The 27,834-nt window shown below is 49.3% G+C and overlaps 1 protein-coding gene across 1 annotated transcript; it reads right to left on the minus strand.

The window, feature by feature from the left end:
- Positions 1-2,633: 2,633 nt before the first annotated feature.
- On the minus strand, positions 2,634-5,022 carry LOC125945284 (uncharacterized protein K02A2.6-like). The gene is made up of 2 exons (XM_049667058.1): positions 3,163-5,022; positions 2,634-2,873 (listed from the first exon to the last, which is right to left on the minus strand). Exons 1-2 carry the CDS (start codon positions 3,745-3,747, stop codon positions 2,688-2,690), a joined length of 771 nt encoding a protein of 256 aa, XP_049523015.1. The 5' UTR covers positions 3,748-5,022; the 3' UTR covers positions 2,634-2,687.
- Between the last annotated feature and the right edge of the window lie 22,812 nt (positions 5,023-27,834).

Consider the following 27,834-nt stretch of genomic DNA (forward strand, 5'->3'; position numbering starts at 1 on the left):
GCTTTTCTGCCGCGCTATCAACGATACATTTGGAGTGGTGTCATCGACACAGTTTGTTTCGGCTTTTTGTGTGTGTGTGTCATTCTGCGGCTGTGTACGGTTCGTTAGTAGTGCCCTCCATGCATCGGACGCTGCTGTCACGGTGGCTTGATTTCTTGCTTTGTTGTGAGCCGCTTGCTACTCAAGAACGTCCGTACTAGCTGCTTGTCGCCAGCGTTTTCGGACACTGCTTGCGTTCTGCGCTTGTGTCTGTGTGCGTGAGCGAGCGCGTGTGATATGCGTCGTTAGTATGTCTGCGCTTTTAAAATGTGTACATGTTAATAAAGCACTCGGTTTGCGAAAATGCATGCCAGCATACAGCTTTATTAAAAGCCATAATGCCAACTTCTACGCAGCTTAAAAAGAGGCCCGTACGTTAGTAGGTGTTCATTGTCTGGATATAAAAAAAATGTCACAGTTTCGCCCTAAGGGCGAAGCAATGAATGCGATAGCAACACAGCAATGTCATACGAAGTAAGGTGAGCGGCTTTGGTAGCAATATGAATTGTAGTAAACATGAGCTGATTAAGTAAGCAGGTGTGCTGCGGCGTAAGTTGACCGACATGAAGAGAGACTCGATGACCACGAGAAGGCGCGTGTGAAACGGTGGTGTTGATGAGAAGCGCTTCCCGTGGGCAGCGCGTGCGAAGGGACACACCTGTAGCGCTGCACTGCCGATCCGGGCAGCATTGCGTGTGTAGCGTGCGTTGGAAAATGTGGCCCGACTATTACGAACTGAATGAACAAGCGTGGTGCGAGCGCGCACAAACACGAAGAGATCACACTGAATGACAGCAGTCAACGACTGTCAAAACGCTGGCAGCAAGCATACGCCGCAGCGGGCGAAGGTACGTGTGGTCTATCGCTTCAACGGAAACTGAGCGGCGAATGCACTTAAAGGTCAGAGCCGTGTGGAGATAAGAGACGGTGCGAGCGAGCGACGAGCGCGGTTGTTGGCAGAGAAGTGCGCCCCCCCCCCCCCCCCCCCCCTTGCTCCCTCCGGCGCTGGCTTCCTGCTTCCTTGCTTGCGCGTGGGAGATTGAGTGCGTTCGCTCTCCGTGATAGCGCGCGTCTCCGCACGCTTCCTCTCGGGCATACGGCGCGCGGCGAAGATTTTATCTATAGGGAACCTCACGGCGACGGCGACGGCGACGACGACGGCGACGACGACGCCGACGGCAGAAATCCGGTTCAAGTGTCCATATAATTGCTATCGCAATAAAAAGAAAAAATAGTTAAGTTCGAGCTCGCTGGCCGCCGGTTCCGGGGCGCGTATATTGCTTTCCGCGGATGATTGCGCACGCGAGAGAGAAAAAAAGGAGGGCGAGGAGGACGGCGCGACCTTTTTTTCGACGACGACGCTCGAACGCAATCATGTGGCTTGTATGAATGCACGGTTTGGAAGCGGGGCTGGGTGACCTAGTGGTTACCACGACCTACTGTCACTACAGACCTGCACAGATATGGCTTCTATGGGAGCAGCTTGCGCCCACTTTCGTTCAACCGGTGGCGATAGGTGGCGCTTTTATAACCTGTTCACCTGCTACTCGGCGGGCGGCTGGGCGGCGTTCTAATGTGTGCGCCTGCTCTTCTGTAGCGGGCTGCTAGCATATGTGACAATTTCTTGCGAAGGCAACAGCTAATATGTCAAAATTGTTTAAGTGCACTCATTGTAGTGCTATGTAATAACGCGTAAAATAGTACACGAATTCATTCTAGAATTGCCATTGTGCGGAAATTACGCGCCGCTCCACACACACAAAAAAACTAACTTATCGAGTGATTGCTTACGTGTTTGTTCGGCCCGTCAAATATGCATCTCAAAGCTTTTATGAAACTGAAAACTGATGCTAGAGTCCTTGTTTTGTTCTGATTTACATAATGGCACACAGCAGTATACCATAATGTGATCGTTAACGTTATCCCATCTGTAATTAACTCAAGCAAGCTGCATGTAGCCAAGGCTAAGTTACATGCCTTCTGCAGCGTCTGCAGATTCACACAGTTTGGGTGTGGTCTGCGTATACATACCGTTTGCGGGATTCTTTTAAATTTCCTTGTTCATATCAATATATCAAGTTCTTTATTATTGTATTTCATTATTACTCCATTGTACTATATTTTATCCTATGAATCTTCTGGTAATCAGATTTTTTCCCTCTGCTGCGAAGGCAACGGGACGAAATGTTATCGTCTGCCGGCTGTACTCGTTTTTTTCCTTTCTTTTACCGCTCTTCCTACTGTATCTCGTGAGTGAAATGAGAAGCAATCATTCGCAAATTTTGTTTTCTTTTTTTTTATTTTCGCGACTTTATGCATTTACAAACTGTTACGTTTTGCGCCAGACGTGCCGAAAAGGATCAGACAAGTTCCGGGTGAACGACGTTTATTAACCCATGCTTGTGGGTTCGTGGCTCGGGCAAGAAGGAGCCGCTAGCGAGCGCGACTCTGCTTTTAACACTTAGTGGCGCATGCGCACTTCGCAGAGTGCTCTTATCAATTGAGCGCCAGCCGACACAACATCACCTCCCCTTTTAATAAAGCACATAGTCAGAGTCCAGCTTGGAATCTATCTGGTGGGCGACGATTTCGCACGTGGTAGCGTCCTGCCTCGGCGGGTGCTGGAGTTGCCTGTCGCGTAACCGGAGTTACCCTGGACGGTTGTGGACTTGAAGGAACTGGTGCGTCGTCAGTCTCGGGAAAAACCAGGAACTCGCTGGTCGTAACTTCACCAGCTGTTCCATGCATAGGGGTAACGTCCTCTGCAGGCCTCTGTAGCAGCTGATCCTGGTGGCGACGCCAGGTGAAGGTGCCCCTCGGGGTGGTTGCACGTACTTGGAAAGAGACGGGTCCTGTTTGAGCAACAATCACAGCGGGAGCCCACTTTGGTTTTCCAGAATAATTACGTGCCAACACGCTGTCGCCTACAACGAAATGACGTTCGCGACACGGACGACTTAGTGCCTGAGAGCACTGTCTGTGTGCTACTCTTTCCCCCACGGAGGGCTTTACGGCATCTAGTCGAGTACGTAAGCGTCGTCCTAGGAGCAATGCCGCTGGTGATTCACGAGTCGTCGCATGTGGCGTGTTGCGATATGACAGCAAACATTTATGCAGCTTTACCTGCAGTGTTTCTCCTGTGCCGTCTTTGCGGGGCGCATTCTTTAAGGTCTGAATGAAACGCTCTGCCAGCCCATTGGAGCTGGGGTGGTAGGGAGCCGTGAGGACGTGCCGCGCCCCAATTGCCTGCACGAAGTGCTTGAACTCCTGCGAAGCAAATTGAGGTCCATTATCGGAAACAATTGTTTCAGGGAAGCCAAAACGTGCGAAGAGCTCGGTCAAACAACGAATCGTGCTTTCTGTAGTTGTCGATCGCATTTCGAAAACCTCTGGCCATTTAGAATGCGCATCTACCACCACTAAAAGCATGGTATTCTGAAAAGGTCCCGCAAAGTCAATGTGAACACGCTGCCACGGTGAGGTTGGCCATGACCAAGGGTGAAGAGGTGCTTTGGTTGGAGCGTTACGTTGCTCTTGACAACTAGCGCAGCTTCTGATACGAAGTTCGAGGTCCGCCTCAAGAGTTGGCCACCACACGTAGCTGCGTGCTAGTTCCTTGCTGCGCACGATGCCGGGATGGCCGTCATGGAGTTCGTCGAGAACGAAGCCTTGCAGCTTTGCAGGGACGACTACTCTTGTGCCCAACATGACGCATCCCTGATGCACCGTCAGTTCGTTGCACCTGCGAAAAAAAGGCTTCAACTCCTCATCCGTGATCGACGTTGGCCATCCCACATTTGTGAATTCCTTCACTTGACAAAGAATTCGGTCTTTACTCGTGGCAGTCGCGATATCTCGACTAGAAACAGGCAACGAGTCCAATCGCAAGGAATAAAATGCTTCTTCTGTTTCTTTGGTTTCCGCTTCAAGATCTGGCAGCGGCAGACGCGAGCAGAAATCGGCTTCCGCGTTCTCGCTCGATTTCTTGAAGATAAGATTCTACGAGTACGCTGCCAACGTAACGGCCCAGCGTTGCAAACGAGCAGCCGCGATTGTGGGAATTCCGGTTGTCGGGCCCAATATTGTTTGAAGAGGTTTATGATCTGTGACCAAGGTGAATGAGCGCCCATAAAGATAGAAGTGGAACTTCTTTATACCAAAAATGATTGCTAACGCTTCCTTTTCCAGTTGACTGTATTTCTTTTCCGCTTCAGACAGCGTTCTTGAAGCGTAAGCAATGGGCCGTGCCCTTCCGTCATCGTAGACATGAAATAGGACTGCTCCTACACCATACGGCGACGCGTCGCTTGACAGCGTAAGTTGTCTTTCAGGGTCATAGTGTGCGAGCGTAGGCGGTTGTGCCAATAGAGCTTTTACTTGGTTGAACGCTTTTCTAGCATGCTCGTCCCAGTGCCACGCTACCTTTTTCTGCAGAAGTCTGTAAAACGGTTGAGCTATTGTTGCTAACTGGGGCACGAACTTGCTGTAATAGTTGACAACGCCCAACAAAGATTGAAGCTGCTTCTTTGATTGCGGCTCTGGTGCCTGGAGTAGTGCATCAACCTTATCTGACAATGGGGAAATTCCTTCAGCGCTGATTTTGTGGCCAAGGTAGTGAAGTTCGCTTTGAAAAAAACGAGCACTTCTCTTTCTTTACCCGGACGCCACGGCTTTGAAGACGCTCCAGCAGTGCTTCGAGATTAGCCAAGTGGTCTTCTATTGTCTTCCCAGTTACCAAAATATCATCTAGGTAGCAGCAAACACCCTTAAGGTCCTTCAACATCGTGTCCATTATCTTTTGGAAAATCCCCGGCGCGGAAGCGATTCCAAAAGGTAATCTGTTGACAACAAACAAGCCCTTGTGCGTATTCAAGGTTAAGTATTTCTTTGAGGCATCAGACATGACCACTTGTTGATAAGCGCGGTTCAGGTCAATCTTTGAAAACTGCGTGCCTCCCGAAAGAGCCGCGAACAAGTCATCGACCTTCGGCCACGGACAACGTGTGACGTCAAGGCACGAATTCACTGTCACCTTATAATCGCCACAGAGGCGTATGCCACCGTCTTTCTTGATAACAGGTACCACTGGCGTTGCGTAATCTGATGTGGCAACGGCTGTTATGATGCCCATTTTTTCCATCTTCGAAAGCTCAGCCTCCACTGACTTTTGCAGCGCGAACGGCACGTTTCTTGCTTTTAGAATCTTCGGTGCTAATTAGGCTTGAAATACAGCTCGGCCCTTTCTTCTGTAATCATGCCTAACTCATCTTTAAAAAGAGAGCCGTACTTTGTGATCAAAGCATGTAGCCTTTCCTCTAAACGACGAGAAATGGGTGGCTCTGACCTTGGCAGATGTGGACGTTCCAGATTTTGCTCCACTCCAGTCTAATTGCCTGAAGCCATTCCCGGCCCAGCAATGGCGGCCCCTCCTGGTCGACGACGTATAAAGGAAGGCTCGCCGTGTTACCGCCGTGCTGCACCTTGACCCGTAGGACGCCTTTTGGAATCACCAGGGCTCCTGTATAGGTGCGGAGCTTGACTTCTGTCGGCTCGAGTCTGGCTGATGAAAAAAATTGGCGGTATTGTTTGAAAGGCATGACTGTGACGGCGGCACCTGTATCTAGCTCCATAGAGACCGTCACATCATTTACTTTCATTGGTACCATGATAGGCTCAATACTGGGAGCAGATATGCCATTCACCGCTACTACTTCTGAGTGGGACACCACCGATAACGTTTTTACAGTGTCCTTGATGGGGCGTTTCCCACGCGACGTGCCGGAGGTGCTACGGCAAACTCGTTGCAGGTGCCCCCTTTTGTTGCACTTATAGCATTTGACGTTTACGTGGGGACATGCTTTGGCGGAATGTTTGGGCGACCCGCAGCGAAAACATGCCTGCGACTGGACATTCGAAGTCGCCTGTACCTTACGCATGGGGTTGGCTGCAGGCACACCCGTGCGGGCTTCAGCCGTGCTTTTTGTTGCCGCCTCCATAGCCACCGCGCGCTCTACAGCTCTCTGAAACGTGAGTTTGCTATCCTGAGTGAATAGCACTCGCTGCATATCCTCTCTTAACAAGCCGCACACGAAGCGATCCCGGAGGGATTCGTCTAACGCGTTTCCAAAATCACAGGTTCGTGCTAGCTTCCGTAGCTCGGCAACGTAATCAGAAATGGACTCGCCTTCGACTTGCTGCCTCCTGTGGAACTTTGCTCGCTCGCCAATGACCGACGGTTTCGGCGACAGATGGTCCCCCAGGGTCTTCTTTAGCACCTCGAAGCTCTTGGCTGAAGGCAGCTCCGGGGCAACCAGCGATTTCAGAAGACTGTAGGTACTGGGGCCGATGATGCTCAGAAATGCATGTACTCTGTCACCTTCGGGAACGCGGTTGACGATTAGAAACGACGTTAGTCGTTCTTCGTACGACGCCCAGTCATTCTTGGAAACGTCGAATGGTTCCATCTGGCCCAGATGAGCAGCAAACTGCGTCGAACCTGCACTGGCTTCTTCGTTCATGATATCAGTCAGCGAAGAAAAGAAAAAGCAGCACTCTTCAATCGTCGATACTGAACAGAGGCTGAATACCGAGAACACTTGCCTTCCTTGACGCTGCGCAACTCTTCAAAATCCCATCCTCGTCGCCAGTTGTTGTATTGCGTGGTTCATGCGAAGGAGCAGACAAGTTTCCAGGGGCTTATCTCGACCAGCCACGCACCGATGAACATGTGGCAATAAACGTCGCTTCGCCCCTGGAAACTTGTCTGCTCCTTCGCATGAACCACGCAATACAACACAAACAATGTAGAGTTGTAAACGAGCTGTGGCTGCCGAAATAGCGGCTCGAGCGCTGGAACAGATCGCAGAAGTAGACGACAGTGAACAGGTGATAGCTAGCGCCACTCTGCTCGTACGTTCTATCCCTAGCGGCAGAAGGGGTGAACTAGACCAGGCGTGCTGGAGCAGGAAGATTTGTGCAGGTCTAGAGTTCAGTAGGTTGTGGTAGTTACGACGCTTGCTTTGGGATCTGGGGTACGCGCTTTCGAATCCTACCTTGGCTTATTTTTTTATTACTACCATTTTCTTTTTTTTTATTTCTCTTTGTTTGGCGGCGCCGTCGGTTGTGCCCCGATGCCGGGCGCCTACGCGAAGCGGCTGTCGTTGGGGTGTTGCGGAGCGCTCACGCGCGTGTACCAATTTCAAATCGAATTTTACCGTAAACCTGTTCAAGCATTAAATTCCATGGTATGATTTCATCCAGTATGACAGCTACAAAGGTCCCGTTCTAACCAGTTTTTGTGCCGAGTAGTCCCTTGTGTAGACCTTTTTGGTGCCAATGGGACCAGTATGAGCCATTTTAACTGGTTTAACTACCAAACGAGTCCCCTGTTTAGACCCATTTCTGTGTCGGCGATTCCTTTTTAAACCTGTCTGCGGGCCAAATAGGCCCCTGTTTGGTGCGAGTGCCCAGTATGAACCAGTTTGTTCGCTAAACGGGGCCCCTGTTTAGATCTATTTCTGTGTGGGGGGTCCAGTTTAAACCTATTTGCAAGCGAAACAGGACCCAGTTCAGACCCGTTTGTGTGTAAACTGGTCCTGTTTACACCTGTTTGTTGCTAAAAAGGTGCCTGTTAAAACCAGTTTAAACCTGTATAACCCTGTTTGAATTTAAATATGATTTTTTAGTAGGGCAGTCATCGATTTAAGGTCCAAGTCGACAACGCTTTCAACGCACAACGCGATACCACCGGATACAAACATCAGTTACCATGCCTAGAATGTGCTAGAAGAACAAGTCACCGTTCCGCCTCGCTCCAGCATAACGATTTCCGTCGGTATCGAAGTGCCTGCAGACATGGAGGGCGGCATCGAAGGCGATCATCACTTACTGCTCGACCGTGAAATTTGCGTTGCCAGAGGCATAGTTGAGCTACGTGAAGGGAAAGCAAGAGTGGTGCTAACGAACTTCAGCCCCAAATACATGCACATTAACAAGGGCGCCACGGTCGCCTACATCGACGAAATAGTAAAAGCCAGCAATGCTTTCGCCTTCTCGGATTCTCGCGCAGCTGCAACGACGACTGTAATACCTGAATGAACTTTCGATGTCAATCAGAAACTTCCCAGGCATAAGAAAGAACAGCTAACAACTCTGCTCCTGCAATACAAGAACTGCTTCTCGTCGTCGTCAAAAGTTCGACAAACCTCTGTCGCCAAGCACCGCTTCATAACTGACGAATATGTCCGCCCACTCCTTCAGAGCCCGTACCGAGTTTCGGCGCGCGAAGGCGAAGCCATAAGGCAACAAGTCGACGAAATGCTACACGACGACATCACCCAGCCGTCCAAGAGTCCGTGGGCATCCCCCGTGGTGTTAGTGAAGAAGGATGGAACCCTACGTTTCTGTGTCGATTATCGTCGCCTCAAGAAAATCACGAAGAAAAAAGTATACCCTTTCCCATGGATTGACGACGCCTTGGATCAACTCTACAACGCGAAGTACTTTTCGTCGATGAACCTCAAAACCGGCTACTGGCAAATCCAAGTCGACGAGAGGGACCGGGAGAAGACTGCCTTTATAACACCAGAAGGACTGTTCGACTTCAAGGTCATGCCGTTTGGTCTTTGCTCGGCACCTGCGACTTTCGAACATGTCATGGATACAGTACTGGCACGCTTCAAGTGGCAGACTTGCCTCGTCTATTTGGGCGACGTCATTGTGTTTGCCTCAAGCTTCGAGGAACACCTCCGGCGCCTTGAAACAGTTCTTCAAGCAATCAAGACGTCCGGACTTACGTTGAAGCCAGAAAAGTGCCGCTTCGCATACGAGGAGCTCTTGCTTTTGGACCACGTCATCAACAAGTCTGGAGTGTGTCCTGACCCACAGAAAACGGCGGCCATCAGTGACTTTCCTCCGCCCGCCGACAAAAAGGCAGTGCGTAGATTTCTTGGACTGTGTGCCTATTACAGGCGCTTCGTCAAGGACTTTTCACGGATCACCGACCCACTGACGTACCTCACAAAGGCCGACGTCGAGTTCAAGAGGGAGACACCACATGTCGAAGCATTTGAAGAACTGAAGCGTAGCCTGCAATCGCCGCCAATCCTTGCGCTTTTTGACGAAAACGCCGATACCGAAGTCCACACCGACGCAAGCAGTGTAGGACTCGGCGCCGTACTTGTGCCGAGGAATGACGGACTAGGAAGGGTTGTAAGCTACGCTAGCCGGTCGCTATCGAAGGCGGAAGCTAATTATTCTACAACAGAAAGGGAGTGCCTCGCCATCATCTGAGCTGCATCAAAGTTTTGCTCCTACCTCTATGGGAGGCCCTTCAAAGTTGTGAGTGACCACCACGCCTTGTGTTGGCTAGCTAACTTGAAGGACCCTTCAGGTCTCCTTACACGATGGAGTCTGAGACTTCAAGTATTTGACATCACCGTTATTTACAAGTCCGAGCGAAAGCACTCTGACGCCGACTGCTTGTCTAGCGCCCCCGTCGAACCGCCGCCACAGGACGACCAGGATGACGACACTTTCTTGGGACCCATCAGTGCCGAAGAATTCGCCGAACAGCGAGCCGACCCGGAACTAAGTAGCCTTGTAGACTACCGACCCGGAACTAAGTAGCCTTGTAGACTACCCGAAAGGCAAGACCGTCATTGTGCCGAAGGTGCTCAGGCGAGGATTGGCGTCGTTTTTCTTGCAAAACGACATTCTCCTAAAGAAGAACTTCTTGCCTCTCCGAGCCAACTGCATCCTCGTGGTAACCTCAGCAGTGCGTCCAGAGGTTCTGCAAGATCTCCATGACGACCCAATGGCTGGACACCTTGATTTTTCCCGTACGCTCGCAAGGATACAAGAAAATACTACTGGCATCGCCTCTCTGCCGATGTCGCCCATTCCGTAAGCAAATGCAGAAACTGTCAGCGACGCAAAACACCGCCGACAAGGCCGGCTGGACTTCTACAGCTGATCGAACCACCTCGGAACTGTTCCAGCAGATCGGGATGGACTTACTGGGGCCTTTTCCGACGTCGACGTCCGGGAATAAATGGATCGTCGTAGCTACGGACTACCTCACCCGCTACGCCGAAATAAAAGCCTTGCCCAAAGACAGTGCCGCCCAGGTAGCCCGATTCTTCATTGAGAACATCCTCCTGCGTCACGGCGCTCCAGAAGTCCTCATCACCGACAAAGGCACAACCTTTACAGCAGAACTAACTCAAGCCAACCTGCGATACAGCCAGACAAGCCATCACCGGACCACCGCCTACCACCCGCAGACAAATGGCCTCACTGAGCGCCTAAATAAGTCCATCACGGACATGCTGGCAATGTACGTCGACGTCGAACACAAGACGTGAGATGCCATCCCTCCGTACGTGGCCTTCGCATACACCAGTATTTATGCGGATAACTTTAAAAAAGAAGCCACTGCTGTATCGCTATGGCACAGAAAACGCTTTTTTGTCAGAGGTAATGCAATATAAGTACCTTGGCTTGCACATAACAAAGGATCTTTCCTGGTCAAAGCACCTTGACACAGTACTAGCAAACTGTCGCCGCAAGTAGTTTTTTCTAAGACGCGTATTAAAATCCTCCACACCAACCGTACGTCTATTGGCATACAAAACACTCGTCCGCCCCATTTTAGAATATGCTGTAGTTATATGGGACCCATTCACTAAAAGTGATATTGGAAAGCTAGAAAGATTACAGAAAAAAGCAGTCCGATTCATCTACAATACATATGGGCGTAGTTCTATTACTAACCTTTTACCTCGGAGCGGCTTGCCTTCTATAAGTGATAGAAATCTTGTATGCCGTTTAAAATAATAAATGCTCATTACAACATCGACAGTCTCACGTTATCACCTATACAACAGGTTACGCTACAAAACAGCGACATTCACTAGCTGTAACTCCATTTACAACACGTGTCAACTACTTCAAGTATTCATTTTTTCCTAGAACTAAAGTAGATTGGAATAAGCTGGCCGATAAAACTGTAGCACAGGACTCATTATCACTTTTCGAGACATATCTTTAATAAAAATCATTTTGCAGCTGCTGAAATTGTTAGTGATAGCACTGTTTCACTATATGATTGGAAAGTCGTTGAAGTAACGTTTTTTTTTTACTTTTTTCGTATTTTTTCCCTTCTTCTGCTCGCTTGTGTGAAGTGCTTGTTTTTACGCTTATGTGAAGCGCTTGTGTGAAGAAACCTTTGAGTGCAGTTCCCAATTTTTGTACTTATTTTGTTTTTTATGTAAAATTATTCGTGTACCACGCTGCTAAGATCTTGTTTAAGATCGCAGCATTTATAAATAAATAAAATAAATAAATAACACGGCCGTGCAAGAAACGACGCACATGGCGCCGTTCAACCTGGTATACGGAAGGAACCCGGCAACGACGCCCGACGCCATGCTACCGGGCGTCACCGACGAAGAAAATCTCGACATTGACACCTATTTGCAGCGTGCCGAAGAAGGTCGACAGCTCGCCCGTCTGCGCATCAAGAACCAGCAGAGGACCGACAGCCGACAATACAATCTTCGACGACGCTACGTCGACTACCAGCTCTGCGACCGTGTTTGGGTCTGGATTCCGATACGCCGACGAGGACTTTGCGATAAACTGTTGCGTCGCTATTTCGGACCATATAAGATCATCCGACGTATTGGCGCACTGGGCTATGAGGTCGTGCCAGACGGTATTTCGCAATCACAGCGGCGCCGCGCATGACCTAAAGTCATCCATGTGGTGCGTCTTACGCCTTTCTACGCCCGCTGACGAACTTAGGTCCTTTGTTGCTTTGTTATTGTTTTTTTTCCTTTTTGTACGCGTGGTTTTGTTCCACCGGCTAACAAATGTTAAACGTTATCGCTCGACGCAGGACGCGCCTGCATTGGAAGCTTCTCGGTCGTTATCGATGCTTCTATCCGTCTTTTGTGGTCACCGACGCTCATGTAATCTGATTGTATGAGCGACGCGAATTGTCTAGAACTTTCTGGAAGACACGCGAGCACCAGGGATTAATCTGGAACCTTCGATGACTCATGTATAAAAATCGACGCGTTTCGCCGCTGATCAGATTTCGACGATTTCCCAGTCTCTTGGCCGCTATCGTTGCACTTCCAGTGTAGCTTGCTTTTGTGGGCACCAGGTTCGCCCAATGAAAAATCAGTTTCGTCATGCAGAGTTTTACGACTGTTTACTTCAGCGTCACGACTACGTGACAATATATATATATATATATATATATATATATATATATTGTCACGTTGTCGTGACGCTGAAGTATACAGTCGTAAAATATATATATATATATATATATAGTGTTACGTGTAACTGATGCCCAAGGCTATTTCCACTTTATTTACAGGGAAGATAACGGAGGCCAAAATGGCGACGCTATATCAAGAGGAAACCCGTCGTCTTCCTTCTCCTCAGTGCAGCCACACTGTGGCGGCGGCTGTTCAGTATCATCACCCACGGCAGTAGAAGCACCATCCCGGTGCTCAAGCTACACATCCGCGGTGAAATTTGTGTGGTAGGGCTTAAGTCTCGCCACGTGAATGATGTCACTTGCAGCTGACAATGACGCTGAGAGTTCGGCGGTGATGATTTCATACGTGACATCGGTCACTCGTTGCACCACATGGTATGGTCCAGTGTAGCGCGACAGCAGCTTTTCGGAAAGGCCCACAGGGCGGATGGGTGGCCAGAGATGCACCGGAGAACCCGGAGAAAAATGCACGGCGCGATGGTGGCAATCATAGAAGCGTCTCTGATGCTCATGTGAGGCCTCTAGACTGGTGCGGGCGAGCTGGTGCGTGTGGTCGGTGGTTGCGATCGCGTCGCAGGCGTATTCAGAGGCTGAACGTGCGCGCGAGGGCAGCAAATTGTTCAAAGGCAGCGCGGGTTCTCGGCCAAATACGAGATAGAATGGTGAATAGCCAGCGGTGTCGTGACGCGATGAATTATACGCGAACGTCACATAGGGTAAATGAAGATCCCAGTTGTGGTGGTCGTCCGCAACGTACTTCGACAGCATAACGGCGATGGTCCGGTTGAGGCGCTCCCTGAGGCCGTTGGTCTGTGGGTGGTAGGACGTGCTGAACTTGTGCTTTGTCGAGCAGAAACGGAGGATGTCCTCGGCGACTTCCCAGAGAAAGCTACGGCCACGGTCAGTGAGTAATTGGCACGGAGCACAATGCACTAAAATGATGTAGAGAAGAAAGTCAGCGACGTCAGTAACACAACTTGTCGGGAGGGCTCTGGTGATTGCGCACCGCGTAGCGTAATCAGTAGCGACGGCGATCCATTTATTTCCGGAGTCCGAGAGAGGAAATCTGTTCCAAGAAGGTACCGACCAACACGGAAAATTGGTTCGGGTGGGATGTCGATTGGCTGGAGACATGTAGCTGGAAGAGTGGATGGTTTCTTCCGGCGCTGGCAGGGCTCACAAGCGGAAAGGTAGCGCCGCACGGAGCGCGCGAGACCCGGCCAAAAGAAGCGACGGCGTACACGGTCGTATGTGCGCCAGACGCCCAAGTGCCCAGCCAAGGCAGCGTCGTGAAGTTGGCGAAGGACAGTCGAACGCAGGTGTGATGGAATGACGAACAAAAGGTCAGGGCTGTGGTGATCGAAATTGCGGCGGTAGACTGTCCCCTCCATGAGGAGAAACATCTAGAGAGAGGCGTCACCCGGCGTTGACCCCAGAAGGTTGATGAGGACTCGTAACGAAGGATCGCGGCGTTGTTCGTTGCCAATTTGAAGCAACTGGGACACAGAAAACGGAAGTGATGGCGTCCGCATCAGCCGGTTCGTTGACGGGGTAGCGGGACAAACAATCTACATCCTTGTGCAAGCGTCCCCCCTTATATACCACGGAGAAAGTATACTCATACAGGCGTAAAGCCCAGCGAGCGAGTCGTCACGTGGGGTCTTTGAGCGAGGATAGCCAGCAGAGAGCGTGGTCATCAGTGATGACACAGAAGGGGCATCCGTCCGAGTATGGACAAAACTTCGCAATAGCCAACACAAGAGCGAGGCACTCACGCTCTGTGATCGAATAATTGCGCTCGGCGGGTGATAGAAGTCGGCTGGCATAAACTATAACTCGATCATGTACACGCTGGCGTTGCACTAACAATGCTCCTATGCCGTGAAAACTGGCATCAGTTAGAACTTCCGTTGAGGCAGACGGGTCAAAGTGGGCCAGGATTGGAGCATGGTAAGGAGAGTAGCGAGCTGCGAAAAAGATGCGGTATGGTCAGGACCCCAAGGAAATGGGACGTCTTTTTTCAAGAGGTCGGTAAGGGGACGTGCAATGGTCGCAACATCCTTTACAAAGCGTCGGAAATAAGAGAACAGCCCTTCGAAACTACGAATGTCCTTAGTAGACTTCGGAACAGGAAGGTTCGTAACCGCGCGAATTCTGGCCGGATCATGTCGCACGCCTCTGGCATCTACGAGGTTTCCAAGGACAGATATTTGGCGGCGAATGAGGTGACATTTTGACGAGTTCAACTGAAGACCGCCCCGGCGGAACACGTCAAGAATCACTGAAAGACGGCCAACATGGGTGTCGAATGTGGGAGAATAAACTATGACGTCATCCAGATAGCACAAACAGGTGGACCACTTGAACCCCTGAAGCAAAGATTCCATCATTCTTTCGAAGGTGGTGGGCGCTTTACAGAGACCGAAAGGCATCACCTTGAACTGATAAAGACCATCAGGGGTAACAAATTCAGTCTTCTCTCGGTCCATGTCGTCGACGTATATGTGCCAGTAGCCGTACCGTAAGTTGATTGAATAAAAATACGTGGCACCGTACAGGCAGTCTAGTGCATCATCAATGCGTGGCAAAGGGTAAACGTCTTCGTTTGTGATTTTCTTCAGGTGGCGATAATGGACACAAATGCGCGACGTTCCATCCTTCTTTTTGACAAGTACGACGGGAGTAGCCCAGGGACTACAGGAAGGCTCGATAATGTCCTTTTCAAGCATCTTTTTAACTTCCTGTTCGATAACAGCTCGTTCCGACGCAGAGACACAATATGGACGTTGGTGCACAGGGTTCGCATCGCCAGTATTTGTGGGATGTGTCACAACGGACGCTTGACCTAAGGGTCGATTGTCAAAGATGTCGTAATAGCCTTCAATAATGCGGCAGAGAGCTTCAGCTTGATCAGGTGTAAGGTCAAAGGGAACCATCTTCTCAATGTCGACGTTACTGCCATGAGATGACGTCACGGTATGGGCTTCAACCGTGAATGGCTCAGCCTCATCATCCTACAGACTGCTAATTATAGCCAATAAGATCCCCTGAGGCAGGACTTGAGCGGTTAGCGCGAAATTGACAAGGGGAAGGCAGGTGCGGTTGCCAGTAATTGTCAGCACAGTGTGCAGCAAGGTAACACCATGTGCAAGTATAACGGCCGGAATTAGTGCGACCACGTAAGTGCCGTCAGGTACAGCTGGTGAGGAAAACAAGTCGACATGTGTCACAGATCTAGTGACGTGGTAGGCAAATAAAATCCATGCAGCTCAAATGGCTTGGAGGCGGGTCCACAGGGTCCGCAAGAAGAGCAAAGTCAAGGCGAAGTGAGCTGGCCGAACAGTCAATGAGGGCAGAACGACTGCCAAGGAAATACAGACAGAGAATGAGTTCATGAGGGCAATGCTCGATGACGGTGAGTAGAACGGCGGTGTGTCTCTCAGCAAGACCGTGTAGCATTGCACGCAAACAACATGGACAGAAGATAGAACACGTATAACACACGAAGCGCAAACTATCAACAGTTGATAGGTTGCGCTTCGTGTGTGTTATATGTGTTCCCTCTTCTGTGCATGTTGTTTGCGCGCAATGCTACACGGTCTTAATGGAAAACCAACAAGGCCAAGTGGAAAGCCTACTGCAGTATCTCAGCAATGGTGAGTCGGGCAGAGCACATGCCAACAATAGCGACAGTCCCTCCGTTGGCGAATTGTACAGCTCGGTTCGGGGTAGGCGTCAGAACTTTCTTTAGCCGATGGCGAAGGGCAGTACTCATAATGGACACATGTGCCCCGGTTTCTATCAAAGCGCACACAGGAACATTGTGGACGAGAACGCCCAAAAGATTCTTGTTCGTTGGTAATGTGAAGCGAGGATTTCATGCCAATGTCGTCATTGGAGCTTCACCTCCAGAAACTGCACTGTCTAGTTTTCCGGTCGGGGGTGCGGCGAGTAGGTCTGAGGAGGAGCACGGCGTGACGGGGGCGAACGAGATTGACGGCGGGAGAGAGAAGGCGAGCAGGAGTAACGGGGTCGTGTCAGAGGTGTCGCAGGGTCAGATGATGGGTCGGGCATAGAAAGAGCGAAGGAAAAGGACGCGCTAGCGGCGCAAGGGTGGTAATCAGAAGAAAAGCGCGTCGGAGAACTCCAGCGGCTGCGGCAGTCGCAAGCCATATGTCCAATGCGGCGGCAGTTAAAACAGATCGGCTTGTCATCCACGGTTCGCAATTCGGACGGGTTGTGCTGTCCATAAGAGGAGTAAGAAGAGCGGGGTGGATACGTGTGGTGAGAAAGAGATTCCGAGCGCACGGAATGAACAGAGTGCAGGCCGACGTTGGATAACTCTTGGCGGACGACGGCCTGAATCAAGGAGATCGTCGCCGGAGAATGATCAGGAGACGGGAATGAAGGGGCCGCCGGTTGTGCTTCTTCGACCACACGGCGAATGATGCGAGTTAAGTTGTCACACCGTGAAGGCTAGAAGAAAAGGTCGTCACAGGATGACGTAGCAGCTATGTTGGGAAGTCGCGTGATGTGCTAGGATACCCGGCAGCTTTTAGCATGCTCGAGACGGCGGCACTCCTTGATGAACGTATCTACGCTGGTGACGTTGGCAAACACCAGTAAATTGAAGGCGTCGTCAGCAATGCCTTTGAGGACGTGATTAACCTCATCGTCCTCCGGCATGTTCGGGTCAGCCTTGGCACAAAGGGCCAAGACTTCGAGAATGTAGCACACGTAGGACTCGGTCGACGTCTGGACACGTGTGGCAAGGGCAATCTTGGCATTGAGTTGGCGACCGAACGGATTGCCAAAAAGGGCGCGGAGCTTCTCAGATCCCAGCTCGAGATCTTCGCTTAGTGAGTCTGGAACCATGCCAGTGGAGCTCCGTCGAGGTAGAATAGAACGTTGGCAATCATAACAGTCGGATCCCACCTGTGACTGGTGGTGACACGTTCGTATAAGCGGAGCCAGTCGTCGTCACCCGGATTTCCGACTCCAGTGAAAACACCAGGATGCCGAGTGGAGGGGGGGGGGGACGGTGACGTAGGTCGGAGCTGCAAGTGGTGACGCTTGAGTAGATGAAGCGCCGGCAGCAGGAGCTGATGTTTCAGTGGCGCCCTGGCAACCGCTGCGAAGCTCCATGACTGGTGGGGGAACGTCCGCACTGCCATCAAATAATGTCACGTGTAACTGATGCCCCAGGCTATGTACACTTTATGTACAGGGAAAATAACGTAGGTCAAAATGGCGACGCTCTATCAAGCGGGAACCCGTCGTCTTTCTTCTCCTGAGTGTAACCACATTGTGGCGGCGGCTGTTCCGTATCAGTATATATAATGACGGGGTGTCCCAGCTATCACGCAGCACGATTTAAAGAAAGACGAACGGCGTTACGCCAAGCAAACCTAGTGCTTATTGTTTCCAGTGTAGTGGAGTAGCCGCCAACAATTTTTTTCGTTCCTGTGATTTATTTGCTCATTGTAATTAATTATCTCACTCGAGAAGTACTGTCCTGATTATCAAACTTTTAATGAGAAAATTGTAGAACAGCATGAAAAACTCCCGATACAGCTTTCTGTTGCTCAATACGTGCTACATAAATGTGTTTTTCCGAGCGTGAAAAATGCCCGCGAATACACGCAAAGCGCCTCGAGTGGCCAGTCGCGTGGCAATTCTGCGTGTATTCGCGGGCTCCTTTCACACTCGGAAAAACACATTTATGTACCACGTATTGAGCAACAGAAAGCTGTATCGGGAGTTTTCATGTTGCTCTACAATTTTCTCATTGACACTTTGATAATGAGGACAGTACTTCTCGAGTTAGATAATTAATTACAATTAACTAGTAAAATCTCAGTAATGAAAAATTACTGGCGGCTACTCCACTGCACTGGAAACAATACGCACTCGGTTTGCTTCGCGTAACGCCGTTCTTTTTTTAAATCATGCTGTGTGACAGCTGGGACAGCCTATATATATATATATATATATATATATATATATATAATAAAAACGTGGGGTATATAAAAGCGTCAGTTTGCGAGCACGTCACTGAAATATAAAAATGTAGCAGTTTCGCCCGAAAGGCGCAGCATCAATTGCGATAGCAAATTAGTAGAGAGCTATTCGGGGTAGGGATGATAGTTTTATCGGCTGCATAAACTTGGACACATTGGCTTACTAACTGAATTAACAATCGTGGTGTCAGCGTGCACAAGCAAACATGAATAGATCACACTGAATGACCGCAGCCAATGACTGTCAAAACGCTGGCAGCAAGCGCAGGTTCGCGTGGTCTATCGCTTCAACGGAAACTGAGCGGGGAATGCACAGCGCATAGAAAGGTCAGAGCCGTGTGGAGATAAAGACGGTGCGGACGACCGGCATCCCCGGGCAAAGCGGAAAGGAGAAGTTGTTGGCAGAGGAGAAGCTGCCCCTCCCCCCCCTCTTCCCGCTTTGTTGCTTTCGCATGGGAGATTGAGTGGCAAGATACGCCTTTGGTGCCAGAGCACAGCGCCGCCCCGCCCCCCTCCCTCCCTCCCATACCGCCCACAGTCTTTTGCGCGACGGTCGCGTTTGCTGTCCGCCGAGCGTTCGCTCTCCGTGATAGCGCGCGGGGGGGTTTCGCCCTCCGTGATAGCGCGCGTCCCCCGCGCGCTTTCGCTCGCGCACACGGCGCGCGGCAACGATTTTATCGCCCTTGGAATCTAGACGGAACCTCACGGCGACGACGGCGACGGCGACGCCGACGGCAGAAATCCGGTGGAAGTGTCCATATAATTGCTATCGCAATAAAATCACAGGGAGGGCCGGCTGATATACAAATCAAAGTTCATCGCCACAGCCGCCGTGATATTCCTTGTAGAAGCTTCAACGTGCGCGATCTGTCTGCAGTGTGCATCCCAAGTGAAATCCACTGCGCCGCGTCTACGACGGTCACCGCGGCTCCACGTTTGTTTCACGTCGTTTCTGTTCGTAGTTGCTCAGAGTGGCCGGCCAAGGTCGGCCGCGAACACGAAGGCACGGCGGCGCTGCCCTGTCTAGATAGAACGGCGTCTAATCCAGTGTCCAGCATTTTGTAGGCGCGTGCACGTTTGCACTCGCCATATGAAGCTACTGGCGCAGGCGCCAGCTGTACAGTAATTGAACAATTGGTGACTGCGCATTAGTGAAATTTAGTTACAGCCAGGCGATCATGAATCAACTACGCCGATAAGCCCAATGCTACCACAATGACGTGAAGGCCAAACATTTTTTTACGCTGTGCACTCACCGCTAAAAGTTTTCACGTTTCCAGAAAAATACACACGTATCGCTTGCTATCACAGCTGTTTGTCAGCCTGGTCGAGATTAACCACGCCGATTAGAAATTTTTAAGCTCCATAGAGCCTGATACCGTCATTTTTGTGGGTAAAGACGGCAGACAGCCTCTACAAGATTTTAAAACATAAACGTTTAAAGCCACAAAACTTGCGACAATAACCGACCTTTTACAGCACAGCGAAAGCTTGCGAAGCGCGTCTTTGAGCCCATAAAACCTCTCTCGCCCCCTGGCGAGCGCTGTAGAAACTCGAGAGGTACGGCGACGCGCTTGTGGCGCTCGTTTGGGCACATCTCCTATTCTACCACCGTGATATGGACACTCCAAGTGCATTTCTGCCGTCGGCGTCGCCGTCGTCGTCGCCGTCGTCGTCGCCCTCAGGTTCCGTATAAAATCAAATGGCGATAAAATCGTCGCCGCGCGTCTTACGCTGTGTGTGCGAGTGAAAGCGTACGAGGGTGAGCCGGCAATCATCGCTCAGTCTAGCGCGCCTGAGGGAGGAAGGCATGCAGGCCGGAAGCGCGCGCGACGCATGGGGGTACGGAGAGGGATAGAGAGAGGGGGTGCGTTCTGCTTCGTCGGCTGCTGCTCATAGCGCGGCCGCGCCGCGCCCTATCTTGACAGTGAACTGCTATGCGGGCGAAGTGTGCGGCCACGCGGGCTTTACCTTCAAAGCGATCTGCGGTGGGGACAAAATGCACGCGCCGAGTGCCAGTGGCTTCGTATGCGCTCTGCTTTCGATGTTTAATTCTTGTTGAATCGAGACGAGAGACAGCCAGAAGGTCAATTTGCCCGCTGCTGTTGGCGCGCGTTCGCATTCCGGCGTTTTCACAGCGAGTTTCCGCGGCCATTGAGCGAGATGAGGTCAAGTTTGCCTGTGTGCGCGTGGCACCTTGCCTGTCTGTTTAGTTAGTAAGCGAATGTTTACAACTTTATACGGCCCATTAAATAAATTACTATCCTTGCTTTCTATAGCTGCCTACTAATTTTATATCGCCATCGTTGCTTCGCCTTGCGGACGAAACTGCGACTTTTTTTAGGGTAACAAATTCAACTGAAAGGAATTGTCTGACACGTTGCATATATGTGGCAACAGATATTACCTCAACTTTAGTGTTGGTCCGGCCAGGTTTTCCTTGCTATGCCGTGCTTCAGGATATTGCACTGCTGTCTTGGCGCCAGCCTTTGGTCAGATGATTCACTTGCATATTGTAAAGAAACGCAACTGTGGCAATATGTTGTACGAAAACGATTTTCACATTTATTTCTTGGTGCCACATGCATACCTACCACAAGTATAAGTCCTACCATTCACTGATACTAAGGGTTACCGCGTTCTCCTTGCTTTCATACATGCTACAAAACTTTTCAACTAACCAGGAAAACTTCTAAAGAAATTGTAGGAAGCAACATTATTTGACATACACCGCTTTCCGACTGACGTGCCGTGGCTTTACATTATCCGCCAAATGTCAGCTGTAAATCATCCGTTTCAACACCGAAAAAATAAGAAAATAGAAGACAAGGATCTGTTTTCTTTACGGGTTACGTACGAGTCAAGAAAGCTTCATGATTGAGTCTTCGTGGACATTTTGCTGACCTCTGCCCCTTCCTGCGCTATACTCAGTGTCAGTATATAAAAAAATCGTTCCATCTGGACAGATCGCCAAAAGACATCTCATGACTGCTCTCAATGAGTATAATATAAATCTCATTTTGTGTTCTGAAGATAAAACCACACTGTGAGCACTGCAAGTGGTCATCCTACTGGCGTTCAGTTATTAGATGTGGCTTAGTGAAACAATGTACCAGTTTTTTGTTGCAATATTGAGCATGCTCGTGCTCTTCATCCCCTCGATAAGACCCGAAGACCTCGGAAGTAATCCGACAGTTTCTAATGAAAACCCTTTAGAAGAGATTGGATTTAATATGGGAGAGGTTAGCCATAGAGATGACGGAATAGTAGACGGTGACGGCGAAACCTTCAATTTAACTATTCTTCACACCAACGATATTCACTCACGCATTCTTGAAAGTACAAAGCGTGGCGTGCAGTGCGATGACAAGGCACGTAACGAGAGCAAGTGCTTCGGTGGAGTAGCGAGAATTGCTAAATTGGTAAGTAAATGCCACTGTTTAAATTACATTAAAATATTCATTTGAATTGCAGCTGTGGGCAATAGAGCGGTTGCATAGTGCAATCTTAGTAGATAAATACAATATTGTAGAGAGGTAAGTAAAGGCGTAAGAATTTTAAAACAAAGCCCTGTGGTCTGCCCCTCGCGCATACGGTAGCAATCACCTTGTACACATAGTGTACTAGTATATATATTCCAAAGTACACAGGGCAGATTTTCGTGCAGTATAGCCCAGCATGTCGCTTCATCTGTTTAAAGCAATTTTATGACAGCTTGCTATTAGCAGTTGCTGACTTTCGCAATGAGATGTATTTTTGAAGAATTCGGTAATAATACATACCCTTGTTTTAATAAACTCGTTGAAATAAATTGTCAAAGTGCAAACAAATATGGCGCAGAATCTTCGCGCAAAACATGTATAAAAGTAGAGTAAAGCTACAAAATTAAAACAAGTGGAATAACATATTCATACTATAGGCAGGAAGGCGGTCATGTTGAATAAAGAGCTGCATCTTTATCTAGACCGGATAGCAAGCGATCTCATGGAAGCAATAAGTATTTCGGAACACTATAAGCGAAAAATATTATCTAGGTCTGAATTTTGACCTAGCCAAAATTTCGCTTCAAGGTTCAGCCACGCGAATCAGAAACCAACGGTCACCAGACTCGCGTCATGGATATTACAAAGTGTCAAAAGACAAGAGAGGTTCTAAGAAAAGCTGATATATTCTTGCAGAATCAGCCCTCGGCGAGCCCAGACTCTGTACCCAAAGCAGATCCATTTCACAGAATAACTATACCCTGAAATAGGGAAATAAGTTCACGGACAATTACGATACTCCGTTAATTCGAAATTTGAGCGCAGCTTGTACGTGTTTTCATTTCGCGATATATTGATTGGCGAGGACAATCTGTCTCGTGCAGCACGTTGCTAACGGAGCGAACTGTGGCGCCGCTGCCTCGCTAATCGGAAGATCGCGAGGGGCGGCGCGTGGGTGACGCGTGGACGCGATTCACAGCAGCCGCAGCAGGCAGACATCCGCTCATGCAGCACTTTTTTTCCATACATATTGTTATTATGATGATGACGATTTAATGGCATCCCCTTTGAAACGGGGCGGTGAAAAATAGTCGCCTATCCTGTTTGATTTAATCAACTGTGCTATACATGGTTTTTATCTAGCATTTTCGTATACACCTCCTTCATATTTTTTATTTCCTTCAAAATCTATCTTGTACCGCTACCTATGATGGTAAGAGGTCAGGTCGTATTAATCTCCTCCCAGCTTTTTTTTCACCAATACTCCAATGTCCCTTGCTTATCTCGACCGCTGACCGGTTGATGCTTCAGTCCACATTAAATCCAAGCGCTTCTGGAAGGTGTACGTTACCTACGGTTCTCACTGGGTGAATCCCTTAGGATGTGCTGAGTGGTCTCCGGATCTTTGCTGCAGCATACACATGCCTCATCTATATGCGAATATTTTCGCCGGTATGTTTTGGTCCTTAGGAAACCGGCTCGACCCTCAAATAGCTAGGCACTGCCGTTTGTGTTAGCGTTCAGATTTTCCCTTGTAACTTCTTTCTTCTCATTCTTGTAAATCTCCATGGTCCTTTTTGTTTTCATTCTTTGCATCCAATTCGCTGTCTCTGTTTCTCTCACACTCTTTCTGATCATTCATGGTTGTCTATTTACTTTTTCAATTACCCTGTACTTCGTTGCCAAGTTTCTTTACTTCTTCCTTCATTCTGTGTCCACGCTTTTCAGGTACAGATACTTGTGCAATTTAGCCTCCCATTTGTTTTCCTGTTGTTCCTGAGACTTTATTCAAAGCTAATTTTGCTCTGTGCTTCTCTCACATCAAAAGAGGCCCAATACATGTCACCCTGCACTGGGCCTCATCGATTTTCGGAGTTCCGGCAGGCCGCTGGAAGGTCCTGGTAGGAAGTCATGAGGGCAGGGATCCCAAGACAACTCGAAGCGGTTCGAAGTTTGAAAAATCGAACCCCAGAAAAGCTGGCCGCGGGATAAACTTAAATGCTACCAGTATGGCAGCGGCCGGCGTGGCCGGCGCGTGCGCGCGCTCGGTGTAGTCGGTTTATTTATGCGTTGCTAGCTTGAAAATATATAATTGCATTCGGGAATACGATCACTTCCATGATATTTCGCACGACTGGGCACAGGACACGCGCGGGGCACCTCACTTTGCACAGCGCTACAAACTGCCTGCGACGCGAAAGCGATCGCTCGAAAATGCCTCGAGGACGTCGGCCACCGGCGACATTTGAAATTATTTGACAAGACACGAAAAAGCAGGATATCGGGTACGTCTTATGTGCATAAAATGTCGTGCCGACATGTTTGAATTTGATTTCAGAATGTTTGTTTTGGCTGGGGCTGCGGTTGGCGCATGACAATGCACGCCGCTTGTGACCAGCGAAAAGCATCACACGAAAAATATTATTGGTCGATCGTGAGAACAATAATAAAGGTAATGTACGAACGTGTGGCTCATTACTCATGTCAACCAGTGCATAATTCATTTAACGTAAACGGCCTATATAGTTAGAACGCATCGGTTTCGAGCTACCACCCAAACATACGATGGAGAGACGGAGCGAACACGGGCTAGCTGAGACGCCTTCGCTATCTGGAGAAAAAAGATATCGCCGCATATACCCTAGCGATATGAAAAGGGATACCACCTGAAAAAAAGATGAAACGAAAAGGCACCGCAATGTGTGGGAATGAGCGTCTACAACTTCGCAGACAACTTGCGCGGAACACGATGAAGAGACCATGGAAGCATGATCGAGAGCGCGGCGCGCTGTTCACGGCCGGAAGGAAAGAAGACTTCGCTGTACACACACACACACACACACACACACACACACACACACACACACACACACACACACACACACACACACACACACACACACACACACACACACACACACACACACACACACACACACACACACCACACACACACACACACACACACACACACACACACACACACACACACACACACACACACACACACACACACACACACACACACACACACACACACACACACACACACACACACACACACACACACACACACACACACACACACACACACACACACACACACACACGCACGCACGCACGCACGCACGCACGCACGCACGCACGCACGCACGCACACACGCACACAAACACACACGCGCACACACACAAGCAAGCTTCAAATGGTTCGCCGTCGCTCGTATGGCACCGCCTCGCAAAGCGGAACGGTGCGTTAGAATCGTAGTAAGATAACGCTAGAAGTAATGAAATCAGCGATCCACGCACCGCGCTGACGTCGGGAACCACGCCGACGAGTACGCGAGCGCTCACCAACGCGCTCACTGAGACGTAGTCCAAAACAACGTCAGCCGCGGCGGCGGGCGCTAGCGTTCGATGCAAGCCAGGGACGCTATAAGGTAAAATGATTCGAAGCTGTTCTGATTCCAAACTCCTGGCGTCAAATTTACGTAATCACCGCGCAAGCATCCGGCGGTGACTCTCAGCGTTGTCTGAACAACCCAATCAAACACTCTCCTCGTTTATAGCAGGTCACCTTTGTTCGCTTTCAAAACCAATCACATTGCCTTCACTCAGCAGTTTTTCTCATCGAATTGGCTGACAAGAGCCGAGGAGCACGCTCTAGTGGAGAGGGGTTCGATGGGGCCGATCCAGCACAGTGAAAATAGTTAACTGCATGAAGAGGGTGGTGCCGGCTTCTCCGATTGGTCCGCTTCGCCTTATACTTAGCATACGCTGGCTGGTCGAAAATCGCGGCGGCGTGCAACGGAAGGATAAGAATGCCGCTAAAGCGGATCATCAGCAAGGAAGAGTTGGTACAGCGATGTCGTATGCCGAAAGAGCTCGATAACGTTTTACTTCCACGCGAAAAGGTTTAACATGCGAACATTAATACATGCTCACCGGCAGGTGCGAGTAGCGAGGGCCTGAGCGATGGGTGGGCAGCCATCTTCTTTTCCTTTCGGAACGGGGCAGTATGTGGGTATTCAGAAAATTTTTCACTTTTGTTCGGTATATTAATGCATTTTTTTTCGCGTACACGTCACTTTGACGTGGTGAGTTTTCGCGGTTTTGTGAGGTCACGTGATAGACAGGCAAAGTGGCGTAGCCAGAAAACATTGGACCAATAGCAGACGGCTCATGGTGAAAAGGCGTCGAATCAGAAATCATTATTTTTCTTTTGTGCGGTTTAATCATGCATAATAAGTGAGTACACGGTATATCATATGGGGAGCTATCGCGATTTCGTGACGCCACGTGACAGACAGGAGAAGTTGGGAGTGGCCCGAAAATGTTCTGACCAATCGTGGAGGCTGATTGCAGAAATTGGATTCAAAACAGTGTGGAATCATTTTACGTTGTACTGCGCCAGTTGGCTGAGCGAGGTAAAAGTCCTCAAGCGCCCGCGTTGCATTCCGTCAATTAAGACCCCAGAAAGATGTGGCGAGCGCTCATCACCTCTTTTTGTCATCTGCTATCCAGAGAGCTTCCAGAGAGCAACCATACCAAAATCATCCTGGCTGGTTCTGGCAGCCTGCGGGCAGTCAGAACCGTCAAGCCCGAGTAAAACGAACGCGCGGCGGAAGTGCGTCACATGGTGGGCGGAGTAACCCGAGAAAAACGAAGGCGCTCTGGCTGGCTCTGGCAGCCCGCGGGTAGCCAGAAGTGTAAAATCGAAGCCCACTGCCTCATTTGTTGTTTTACCATGGGCTCCCAAAGCCAACCGGCCTGCTGATCTTTGGTTAACTTACAACCTAGACGAGGTATTCTATTTTAATCATAGAATGGTATTTTTCAACCTTAGCGCTGGCACCATTCCTCCTTTCCGCATTCCACGCACCACCTCATACTTATTGTGGCCCCACAATGCTCTTTGTGTCATTATGGCTGTCTTTCCCTTGCCTTTTATTTTCAGATTAGCTTGGTGGGCACTTTAGTAAATCTTACCTCCGTTTATGTATGTGACGAGGTGCTTATATCGCTTTACCATGGGTATGACTTACTGTTGAATTGACACCACGCAATTACGAGTCTCTTCATTAAAGTTCATAATTCCTGATTTCTCTGTGCTGAACTTAAGGCCTGGCTTTGACGCTGCGTTGCGACAGATATTCGAAAGTATCTCTAAATCCCTTTATTTTCCTCTTGTAGCACTATGGCATCCACATATATCACTCCAGATACCTTCTGTTGAATTTGTCTATTGCGCATGTAGGATAAACCAACCCCTAATTCGCTGTCTTCCAGTCGTCTTTCTTGTCGTTAACGTAAAGCGTGAACAATAGAGACAGAATACATCCTTGCTTCTGTCCTTGGTGAATTCCCACCACTTCATTACCTTTCCATACAACTTGTACTTGGCTGTCTCTATTACTTCCTCAGCAGCTCCATGAAATCGTCATGTATGCCTTCGTATTGAAGAATATCCCACAACAATTCCCTGTTTACGTTGTCATAAGGTGCTTTAATATCTAGAAATGCTATCGATAAAGGTCTTTTCTGAGCTACTGAAATATCTATGCACTGAGTCAGTACAAATATATCCTCTAAGCGTCTGCCTGGCCTGAACCCATTCTGTAGTTCGCCCGATCGTTTTTCTCCACCCACTTCGACAGTTCAAATTTTATGGCTTGCATTGCCATTCTATATATCACCGACGTTACTGTAACTGGCCTGTACGAGCTCGTCATATCCTTATCTCCTTTGTGTTTGTAGATGAGGTTCATCTTTCTTTTACGCCATCCAACGGGAATTTTCTTTGTTCTAATCACTTGCTCTATCGCATTAGTCAGCAGTGCCTTGCTTTTTGGACCGAGGTTTTTGATTAGCTGTATTGGGATTTCATCGGGTCCTGCTGCGGTGTTATGAGGGGCATTTTCTGCTGCCTTTTTCCAATAAAAGCTTTCTATACTAAATTTTGATCTCTAGGGCTTCTCTGTTGCAGCTGGATCTGTTGTCTGAA

Source organism: Dermacentor silvarum, chromosome 5 (genome assembly GCF_013339745.2).
Source record: "Dermacentor silvarum isolate Dsil-2018 chromosome 5, BIME_Dsil_1.4, whole genome shotgun sequence".
Lineage (NCBI taxonomy): Eukaryota > Metazoa > Arthropoda > Arachnida > Ixodida > Ixodidae > Dermacentor > Dermacentor silvarum.

Bases quoted from the DNA above. Each gene is read 5' to 3' on its own strand.
- LOC125945284 (XM_049667058.1), bottom strand. From the start codon at position 3,747: ATGTTGGGCACAAGAGTAGTCGTCCCTGCAAAGCTGCAAGGCTTCGTT. The intron at 2,874-3,162 runs GTAAAGCTGCAT...TCTCTTTCCAAG, and splicing joins GCACAGGAGAAACACTGCAG to TACGTGCAACCACCCCGAGG.